The sequence below is a fragment of the Falco cherrug genome, chromosome 3 (genome assembly GCF_023634085.1).
Source record: "Falco cherrug isolate bFalChe1 chromosome 3, bFalChe1.pri, whole genome shotgun sequence".
NCBI classification, from domain to species: Eukaryota; Metazoa; Chordata; class Aves; order Falconiformes; family Falconidae; genus Falco; species Falco cherrug.
The window spans coordinates 104,530,099-104,541,098 of NC_073699.1; the positions used below are offsets into that span (position 1 = coordinate 104,530,099).

General features: G+C 59.1%; 2 protein-coding genes across 2 annotated transcripts; both read left to right on the plus strand.

Moving 5' to 3' along the window:
* Positions 1 to 1,380: 1,380 nt before the first annotated feature.
* Positions 1,381 to 3,702, plus strand: LOC129735616 (acrosin-like; the record flags this gene model as incomplete). The annotated part of the gene is made up of 6 exons (XM_055704851.1): positions 1,381 to 1,431; positions 1,548 to 1,600; positions 1,738 to 1,938; positions 2,200 to 2,474; positions 2,752 to 2,897; positions 3,367 to 3,702. Coding segments are annotated over exons 1-6 (1,062 nt in total), but the record flags the coding sequence as incomplete, so codon positions are not given.
* A 1,003-nt stretch (positions 3,703 to 4,705) lies between these two features.
* LOC129735617 (acrosin-like) lies at positions 4,706 to 9,090 on the plus strand (the record flags this gene model as incomplete). The annotated part of the gene is made up of 6 exons (XM_055704852.1): positions 4,706 to 4,746; positions 6,612 to 6,703; positions 7,272 to 7,329; positions 7,591 to 7,856; positions 8,143 to 8,288; positions 8,758 to 9,090. Coding segments are annotated over exons 1-6 (936 nt in total), but the record flags the coding sequence as incomplete, so codon positions are not given.
* Between the last annotated feature and the right edge of the window lie 1,910 nt (positions 9,091 to 11,000).

The window sequence follows — 11,000 nt, forward strand, 5'->3', positions numbered from 1 at the left end:
TTGTACTGGTTCTCTTCCCGGCTCGTACATCTTGCAGACAACATAGTTCTTGCCTACAACGTAGCTAGTCGATCGGTATCGACACGTGCAGACCGTAGTGTCCTTGTTAGTTAGTCCGTTAAACACAAGTGCTGAAGCACCAGTTGCAAGGTCTGCATATTTACCGAATGATTTTCAGCTTGAACTATCTCTGTGCAGAGTCTTTACTTCTGAGCGTCATGGCCTGTGACCGCCTTGCTGCCATCCGAAAAGCCCTGCACACTGGGACCCTCCTAGGTGGCAGCACTTGTGTCCACACGGCAGCAGCTGCCTTGGGCCAGGGGGTTGCTCAGCCCAGCAGCACCAGGAAGTGTGGAATTGAAACCGGGAGCGAAGCCGCTAAGACAAAACCAGTATCCTATGAAGTTGGAATCCTGGCTCGGACTGGAGCCTAGAAGTCATAATTGCCTAAAACAGGGGTTGTTGCAAAGCCACATGCCCAGGAGCAGCATGTAGTACAACTTCTAAGGGCTGTTAATCAAATAGCGATTGACCGACACCCGGTGCTGCCTAATCCTCCCACTTTCTTAACAGCGACAGGGGATTCTAATGTCTGTTTTACAGCATTGGACTTCGAAGGCGCCTTCTTTGGCATTCTGATTGTATGTCCTCGGCCGTGCGTAGCAGGTGCCACAGCTGCCCTCTTCAGTGTTGGTCCAGAACCGCAATCCAACCCAGAGAGAGCAGGGACACGAAGCCTGCCAGAGGGCGTTGCTGTGGCTGACATAGCCAGTGAGGACTGTGCTGCGTGTGCCTTTCCCTGTGCTGCGTGCAGGAAGGTTGGCACTGCTGGGCTAGGCTTGGCTTATTTGGCTTGCCCGTCACTGCTTGCCTGCCATGACCATCAAGAGAGTGTCTCTTCAAGAGCCAAGCATGCGCGTGCTGCCTCTAGTGGTTGCGTTCTCTGTTGTGTGTCTCTTCATTGGGCAGGAGCAGGTGGCAAAGGGCCGCTGAGAGCAGGGCGGCAGTGACCTTCGCAAAGAGGCTGCGCCGCCACGCTTGGTTTTTCCTGTGAGCTGTTAGCAGGCAGAGCCGGGAGCCAGGCGCTGCTGCCTGCCACGGGGCCTGCCCACCCTCATCGCGCAAAGGGAGCATTCCGCGGGGCTCTGTGGGGGCTGTGCGATCCCAGCTCCTGCCTCCCGTCCTGCTTGGAACCCCTCCTGTTGCCCCCCTCCCCGCAGAGGCCACCACGCCCAGCCCCGTGGCAACCAGCCACTCTGTGACATCACCCCCGGGGCCAAGGGCATCCTGAGCAACGCGAGTTCGGGGGGCAGTATGTTGGCGGCTGCACTGGCGGTGACAAGCCCTCCTCCTTGCAGCTGCCACGTGTCACTGGCAGGGATGGATTTGCTGCGCCTCCTCCTCATCCTGCTGGCCATGTGCTGTCCTGCGTACGGCACATGGGACAGCTGTGGGTAAGTGGCCCGAGGCTCTGGGAGGGAGCTTGGGCAAGCCCTTGTGGGCTTGGCTGGAGGGCAGCCAGTGTGGGAGGCTCATTTCCTTGCCAGCACGCAGGCTGTTGGCAGTACTCACCTACGGGGCTAAAGCAGAAAGAGGCAGGGTGTGGACACACACGTGCCCCACAGGCTTCCCCAGCCCTGCTGGCCAGGCAGCGCCTTGTGGGGAGGGAAGACGGCTGACCGTGAGCCGTAGGGGCGCCAGCCATCCAGCAGGACACTAAGGAGTTTCTCTTTACAGAGGGACCTGCGGGCTCCGGCCCATGGCTTTTCAGTACGGCATGTCGCGCGTCGTGGGTGGCACAGATGCCCAGGCAGGGGCCTGGCCCTGGATCGTCAGCATCCAGAATCCCTGGCAAGCGGGCACGGGTCATACCTGCGGAGGCTCCCTCATCAGCGCACAGTGGGTCCTGACAGCAGCCCACTGCTTCATCGAGGCCAGGTAAGGCGCCACTGGGAACGCGCATAGCCCCACAACACTAGCGCTTGCCCCGTGCGCAGTAGCACGGGCTACTCCCGCCCCGTTTCCTCGCAGGACACCCAGAGCCTGGGTGCTCCTTGAGCCTAAGGCACGCGAGGCCAGTCACACCCTCCCGAGCGCTGCTCTCCTCTCTCCCTCGTCAAGCGGAAGGCAGGGCAACGGCTGGGCTGCTGCAGCACGTGGCTGTGCTCCCTCTGAGTCCTCTCCCCATTTGCCTTCCAGCTACATCACCATGTGGCGCGTGGTGATCGGTGCCACGCGGCTGACTCAGCTGGGCCCTGAGGCCCAGGTGCGCAACATCAAGTGGCTGCTCCTTCACCAAGGCTACAGTAACATCACGCAGAGGAACGACATTGCCTTGCTGGAGCTGGACCAGCCTGTGCAGTGCAACGCCTACGTTCAGCTTGCCTGCGTGCCCGATGCCTCGCTGAGAGTCTCGCAGCTGAAAAACTGCTACATCAGCGGCTGGGGTGCCACGACTGCAAGATGTGAGTACCGCGGAAGTACTCGTGTGCCGAGCGCAAGCTTGGCACGCTCGGGGCCATTGCTTGGGCTTCCTGACAGCAGAGGCCAGAGCCCGAGTCAGCCTGCGGGGACGTATGCCTCTTGAGAGATGGGCCTGAGCCCTTTCCCCAGAGCAAGGCGGAAGGCAAATGCCGCTATAACGCCTCTCAGGATGCAAAGCCAAGCGCGGGCGAGGCAAGGGATTCCGCCAGGCAGGGGAGGAGAAGTGCCAGTGAGCTGCTGCTTGCTAATTCCTTCCTGTGCTCGCAGCTGGACGATCAACGGATGTGCTGCAGGAGGCCCAGGTCCGCCTCATTGATGTCAACATCTGTAACAGCAGCCGGTGGTACAGAGGGGCCATCCACACGCACAACGTCTGTGCTGGCTATCCGCAGGGCGGCATTGACACCTGCCAGGTAGGAGCGTGCTACGAGCCAAGCCCCGTAGCACAGGCAGCCCCGCCACACGCAACTACGCCAACATGGCCCGGCATGTGCTTGGCCTGGCCAGTGCCCCTCCCACTTCAGGTCCCCACCGCCGGGGGGGCTTATACCCCCTTCCCCATCGGCAGGCCCCTGCCCAGTGCCCCTCTTGTCCCAGAGGCATGGCACTCTGCCCAGAAAGCCCTCCTAGTGTTCCTGGCAGCCCACGGCTCCCCATCCCAAGCCTGCCACAGCTCTCTTCCACACACCCACCATCACCGTGCAGTGAGGAGAGCCAGCCCCACCTTACAAGCCCACCACCCCTTCCCAGGCAAGGCTCGCTCGACACAGCCTCGCTCTGCAGGGAACACAGCTCCGGCAGGTGCCGTCAGAGAGAAGGAGCCAACCCCCGTGCTGACGGTGGCCACCCAACAACCCCTTTGTCCTCTCTCCTCCTCTGCAGGGGGACGGCGGTGGGCCTCTCGTGTGCCAAGACAGCAGTGCAGACTACTTCTGGCTTGTTGGTGTCACCAGCTGGGGGAGAGGCTGTGCCCGAGCCAGGCAGCCCGGAGTCTACACCTCCACTCAGCACTTCTACGACTGGATCCTGCTACAGATGGGCCTGCGCCCAGCAGTGAGGGCTACTCCAACAGCACGCGCTTGGAGTCATTTTGTCACCACGTCAAGCCCCGTTCCGAGGCCAAGGCCCACAGCAGCGCAGTCGGGCGGCTCCTGCCCATTTCCAGTCCAGAAGCTGCTGGACTTCTTTAGCCGGCTGCAGGAGCTCCTGCAGTACCTAAGGGGAAAAACGGTGTGAGCAGCAGGACAAACGGCACGCAGGGCAGGCTGCAGTGTGCCACCACCGTTTCCTTTGGGGCAATGCCTGCCGATGCAAAGGCCACCTCAGCGTCAAAGGGCTGCTCTGCCCTGCGCCCGTGCCTCGGGACGCACACACCTGATGAGGCTGACCACGTGCTTGAAATAAAATGTTTCGGTGCTCACAGCAAACCAGGCTTCAGCTCAAGTCAGTCTCCTGTGCGAGGCAAGGACGTCCACGCCCGGCACCTGCCAAGCGAGGCAGGCTGCAGGCAGACAAGGCGGGCACAAAGGGAAAGAGTCCCTGCAAAGGGCTGAAAGTGGGCCTGCTCAGGGAGGAGGGGGAGGCTGCACTGGAGGAAGGGAACACAGGTCATCACGGGCTGGAGGGCTTGGGGAAAGGAGCTGGAAACACAGAACGTCTTTGGCCAGCTCCTGGTGGGATCCCGCTGCGCTTGTGGATGAGCCACAAGTGACCTTGAAACTGGACTCTCGTGACCCAGGACAGACGCGTCTGGAAAGACCCAAGGGTTGCACTGAGGATTTGGGCAAGGAGCTTGCCTTCGAGCCCCACATATGCCACAGACTTCATTTCCATCCTGTGTCGCGGTTTAACCCCGGCCGGCAACCAAACACTACCGGCAACCAAACGCCACGCAGCCACTTGCGCACTCCCCCCCACCCGGAGGGGTGGGGAGGAGAATCAGAAAGCAATGTAAAAGTGGAGGGTTGAGATAAGAACAATGTAATAATTTAAACAGAAGAAAGAGTGAAGAACAACAGTAACAATACCAAGAAGAAGAAGAACAACAACAATAACAATTAGGATGGAAAGGTGGGGGAAAAGGGTAAAATCAAAAGGAAGGGAGAAGGAAAAAAAGGAAATGATGCCCAGTACAACTGCTCACCACCCGCTGACCGATGCCCAGCCAGTCCCTGAGCAAGAATCCCCCCGCCAGCTAACCCTCCAAGTTTCTATACCAAGCATGACGTCCCACGGGACGGAATACCTCTGTGGCTGGTTCAGGTCAGCTGACCTGCCTGTGTCCCTTCCCAGTCTCTTGTGCCCCTCCAGCACTCTGGCTGGCAAGGCCCAAGAAACCAAAAAGGCCTTGACTTAGCAGAAACGCTAGGCAGCAACAACCGAAAACATCAGTGCGGCTACCAACATTGTTCTCACATCATAGCCAAAACACAGCACTTCACTAGCTACGAAGAAGAAAGTTAACTCCATGCCAGCTGAAACCAGGACACGGGGCCATCTCCTACTCGGCATGTGCTGCACAGGTCTTTGTAGCCTTCTTGATTGGTGCTGACGTGCGGAATCAAACTCTACAACTCAAGGAGGGTTATCAAGCAGGTATGTTTATCGGGGCTCCGGCTGCAAGGGGGATCGCTCCTCCTCACTTGCACACCCAGGGCTTAAGTAAGCAGATCCCTATTACACAGAAGCATACATATTCATTAAAATTCCCAAGAAAAGGCGGGGTTATTACCATTCGGTCCAGGAACTCAGTGTCATAAGCCTCCTCACTCTGGCGCGGGTGCATTGACACCTGCTGGTCCTGGGCTGGGCTCTCTGGGAGGAAGGCTCGCACCCTTCCTCAGGGTGTACTTTTCCCTTTGGCGCGCAGTGCTGAGGAGTCCACACCAGCAAGCGCAGAGCCAGGTTGTACTGGTTCTCTTCCCGGCTCGTACATCTTGCAGACAACATAGTTCTTGCTTACAACGTAGCTAGTCGATCGGTATCGACACGTGCAGACCGTAGTGTCCTTGTTAGTCAGTCCGTTAAACACAAGTGCTGAAGCACCAGTTGCAAGGTCTGCATATTTACCGAATGATTTTCAGCTTGAACTATCTCTGTGCAGAGTCTTTACTTCTGAGCGTCATGGCCTGTGACCGCCTTGCTGCCATCCGAAAAGCCCTGCACACTGGGGCCCTCCTAGGTGGCAGCACTTGTGTCCACATGGCAGCAGCTGCCTTGGGCCAGGGGGTTGCTCAGCCCAGCAGCACCGGGAAGTGTGGAATTGAAACCGGGAGCGAAGCCGCTAAGACAAAACCAGTATCCTATGAAGTTGGAATCCTGGCTCGGACTGGAGCCTAGAAGTCATAATTGCCTAAAACAGGGGTTGCTGCAAAGCCACATGCCCAGGAGCAGCATGTAGTACAACTTCTAAGGGCTGTTAATCAAATAGCGATTGACCGACACCCGGTGCTGCCTAATCCTCCCACCTTCTTAACAGCGACAGGGGATTCTAATGTCTGTTTTACAGCATTGGACTTTGAAGGCGCCTTCTTTGGCATTCTGATTGTATGTCCTCGGCCGTGCGTAGCAGGTGCCACAGCTGCCCTCTTCAGTGTTGGTCCAGAACCGCAATCCAACCCAGAGAGAGCAGGGACACGAAGCCTGCCAGAGGGCGTTGCTGTGGCTGACATAGCCAGTGAGGACTGTGCTGCGTGTGCCTTTCCCTGTGCTGCGTGCAGGAAGGTTGGCACTGCTGGGCTAGGCTTGGCTTATTTGGCTTGCCCACTCACTGCTTGCCTGCCACGACCATCAAGAGAGTGTCTCTTCAAGAGCCAAGCAGGCGCGTGCTGCCTCTAGTGGTTGCGTTCTCTGTTGTGTGTCTCTTTATTGGGCAGGAGCAGGTGGCAAAGGGCCGCTGAGAGCAGGGCGGCAGTGACCTTCGCAAAGAGGCTGCGCCGCCACGCTTGGTTTTTCCTGTGAGCTGTTAGCAGGCAGAGCCGGGAGCCAGGCGCTGCTGCCTGCCACGGGGCCTGCCCACCCTCATCGCGCAAAGGGAGCATTCCGCGGGGCTCTGTGGGGGCTGTGCGATCCCAGCTCCTGCCTCCCGTCCTGCTTGGAACCCCTCCTGTTGCCCCCCCTCCCCGCAGAGGCCACCACGCCCAGCCCCGTGGCAACCAGCCACTCTGTGACATCACCCCTGGGGCCAAGGGCATCCTGAGCAACGCGAGTTCGGGGGGCAGTATGTTGGCGGCTGCACTGGCGGTGACAAGCCCTCCTCCTTGCAGCTGCCACGTGTCACTGGCAGGGATGGATTTGCTGCGCCTCCTCCTCATCCTGCTGGCCATGTGCTGTCCTGCGTACGGCACATGGGACAGCTGTGGGTAAGTGGCCCGAGGCTCTGGGAGGGAGCTTGGGCAAGCCCTTGTGGGCTTGGCTGGAGGGCAGCCAGTGTGGGAGGCTCATTTCCTTGCCAGCACGCAGGCTGTTGGCAGTACTCACCTACGGGGCTAAAGCAGAAAGAGGCAGGGTGTGGACACACACGTGCCCCACAGGCTTCCCCAGCCCTGCTGGCCAGGCAGCGCCTTGTGGGGAGGGAAGACGGCTGACCGTGAGCCGTAGGGGCGCCAGCCATCCAGCAGGACACTAAGGAGTTTCTCTTTACAGAGGGACCTGCGGGCTCCGGCCCACGGCTTTTCGGTATGGCACGTCGCGCGTCGTGGGTGGCACAGATGCCCAGGCAGGGGCCTGGCCTGGGATCGTCAGCATCCAGAATCCCTGGCAAGCGGGCACGGGTCATACCTGCGGAGGCTCCCTCATCAGCGCACAGTGGGTCCTGACAGCAGCCCACTGCTTCATCGAGGCCAGGTAAGGCGCCACCGGGAACGCGCATAGCCCCACAACACTAGCGCTTGCCCCGTGCGCAGCAGCACGGGCTACTCCCGCCCCCTTTCCTCGCAGGACACCCAGGGCCTGGGTGCTCCTTGAGCCTAAGGCACGCGAGGCCAGTCACACCCTCCCGAGCGCTGCTCTCCTCTCTCCCTCGTCAAGCGGAAGGCAGGGCAACGGCTGGGCTGCTGCAGCACGTGGCTGTGCTCCCTCTGAGTCCTCTCCCCATTTGCCTTCCAGCTACATCACCATGTGGCGCGTGGTGATCGGTGCCACGCGGCTGACTCAGCTGGGCCCTGAGGCCCAGGTGCGCAACATCAAGCGGCTGCTCCTTCACCAAGGCTACAGTAACATCACGCAGAGGAACGACATTGCCTTGCTGGAGCTGGACCAGCCTGTGCAGTGCAACGCCTACGTTCAGCTTGCCTGCGTGCCCGATGCCTCGCTGAGAGTCTCGCAGCTGAAAAACTGCTACATCAGCGGCTGGGGTGCCACGACTGCAAGATGTGAGTACCGCGGAAGTACTCGTGTGCCGAGCGCAAGCTTGGCACGCTCGGGGCCATTGCTTGGGCTTCCTGACAGCAGAGGCCAGAGCCCGAGTCAGCCTGCGGGGACGTATGCCTCTTGAGAGATGGGCCTGAGCCCTTTCCCCAGAGCAAGGCGGAAGGCAAATGCCGCTATAACGCCTCTCAGGATGCAAAGCCAAGCGCGGGCGAGGCAAGGGATTCCGCCAGGCAGGGGAGGAGAAGTGCCAGTGAGCTGCTGCTTGCTAATTCCTTCCTGTGCTCGCAGCTGGACGATCAACGGATGTGCTGCAGGAGGCCCAGGTCCGCCTCATTGATGTCAACGTCTGTAACAGCAGCCGGTGGTACAGAGGGGCCATCCACACGCACAACGTCTGTGCTGGCTATCCGCAGGGTGGCATTGACACCTGCCAGGTAGGAGCGTGCTACGAGCCAAGCCCCGTAGCACAGGCAGCCCCGCCACACGCAACTACGCCAACATGGCCCGGCATGTGCTTGGCCTGGCCAGTGCCCCTCCCACTTCAGGTCCCCACCGCCGGGGGGGCTTATACCCCCTTCCCCATCGGCAGGCCCCTGCCCAGTGCCCCTCTTGTCCCAGAGGCATGGCACTCTGCCCAGAAAGCCCTCCTAGTGTTCCTGGCAGCCCACGGCTCCCCATCCCAAGCCTGCCACAGCTCTCTTCCACACACCCACCATCACCGTGCAGTGAGGAGAGCCAGCCCCACCTTACAAGCCCACCACCCCTTCCCAGGCAAGGCTCGCTCGACACAGCCTCGCTCTGCAGGGAACACAGCTCCGGCAGGTGCCGTCAGAGAGAAGGAGCCAACCCCCGTGCTGACGGTGGCCACCCAACAACCCCTTTGTCCTCTCTCCTCCTCTGCAGGGGGACGGCGGTGGGCCTCTCGTGTGCCAAGACAGCAGTGCAGACTACTTCTGGCTTGTTGGTGTCACCAGCTGGGGGAGAGGCTGTGCCCGAGCCAGGCAGCCCGGAGTCTACACCTCCACTCAGCACTTCTACGACTGGATCCTGCTACAGATGGGCCTGCGCCCAGCAGTGAGGGCTACTCCAACAGCACGCGCTTGGAGTCATTTTGTCACCACGTCAAGCCCCGTTCCGAGGCCAAGGCCCACAGCAGCGCAGTCGGGCGGCTCCTGCCCATTTCCAGTCCAGAAGCTGCTGGACTTCTTTAGCCGGCTGCAGGAGCTCCTGCAGTACCTAAGGGGAAAAACGGTGTGAGCAGCAGGACAAACGGCACGCAGGGCAGGCTGCAGTGTGCCACCACCGTTTCCTTTGGGGCAATGCCTGCCGATGCAAAGGCCACCTCAGCGTCAAAGGGCTGCTCTGCCCTGCGCCCGTGCCTCGGGACGCACACACCTGATGAGGCTGACCACGTGCTTGAAATAAAATGTTTCGGTGCTCACAGCAAACCAGGCTTCAGCTCAAGTCAGTCTCCTGTGCGAGGCAAGGACTTCCACGCCCGGCACCTGCCACGCGAGGCAGGCTGCAGGCAGACAAGGCGGGCACAAAGGGAAAGAGTCCCTGCAAAGGGCTGAAAGTGGGCCTGCTCAGGGAGGAGGGGGAGGCTGCACTGGAGGAAGGGAACACAGGTCATCACGGGCTGGAGGGCTTGGGGAAAGGAGCTGGAAACACAGAACGTCTTTGGCCAGGTCCTGGTGGGATCCCGCTGCGCTTGTGGATGAGCCACAAGTGACCTTGAAACTGGACTCTCGTGACCCAGGACAGACGCGTCTGGAAAGACCCAAGGGTTGCACTGAGGATTTGGGCAAGGAGCTTGCCTTCGAGCCCCACATATGCCACAGACTTCATTTCCATCCTGTGTCGCGGTTTAACCCCGGCCGGCAACCAAACACTACCGGCAACCAAACGCCATGCAGCCACTTGCGCACTCCCCCCCACCCGGAGGGGTGGGGAGGAGAATCAGAAAGCAATGTAAAAGTGGAGGGTTGAGATAAGAACAATGTAATAATTTAAACAGAAGAAAGAGTGAAGAACAACAGTAACAATACCAAGAAGAAGAACAACAATAACAATTAGGATGGAAAGGTGGGGGAGAAGGGTAAAATCAAAAGGAAGGGAGAAGGAAAAAAAGGAAATGATGCCCAGTACAACTGCTCACCACCCGCTGACCGATGCCCAGCCAGTCCCTGAGCAAGAATCCCCCCACCAGCTAACCCTCCAAGTTTCTATACCAAGCATGACGTCCCACGGGATGGAATACCTCTGTGGCTGGTTCAGGTCAGCTGACCTGGCTGTGTCCCTTCCCAGTCTCTTGTGCCCCTCCAGCACTCTGGCTGGCAAGGCCCAAGAAACCAAAAAGGCCTTGACTTAGCAGAAACGCTAGGCAGCAACAACCGAAAACATCAGTGCGGCTACCAACATTGTTCTCACATCATAGCCAAAACACAGCACTTCACTAGCTACGAAGAAGAAAGTTAACTCCATGCCAGCTGAAACCAGGACACGGGGCCATCTCCTACTCGGCATGTGCTGCACAGGTCTTTGTAGCCTTCTCGATTGGTGCTGACGTGCGGAATCAAACTCTACAACTCAAGGAGGGTTATCAAGCAGGTATGTTTATCGGGGCTCCGGCTGCAAGGGGGATCGCTCCTCCTCACTTGCACACCCAGGGCTTAAGTAAGCAGATCCCTATTACACAGAAGCATACATATTCATTAGATTCCCAAGAAAAGGCGGGGTTATTACCATTCGGTCCAGGAACTCAGTATCATAAGCCGCCTCACTCTGGCGCGGGTGCATTGACACCTGCTGGTCCTGGGCTGGGCTCTCTGGGAGGAAGGCTCGCACCCTTCCTCAGGATGTACTTTTCCCTTTGGCGCGCAGTGCTGAGGAGCCCACACCAGCAAGCGCAGGGCCAGGTTGTACTGGTTCTCTTCCCGGCTCGTACATCTTGCAGACAACATAGTTCTTGCTTACAACGTAGCTAGTCGATCGGTATCGACACGTGCAGACCGTAGTGTCCTTGTTAGTCAGTCTGTTAAACACAAGTGCTGAAGCACCAGTTGCAAGGTCTGCATATTTACCGAATGATTTTCAGCTTGAACTATCTCCGTGCAGAGTCTTTACTTCTGAGCGTCATGGCCTGT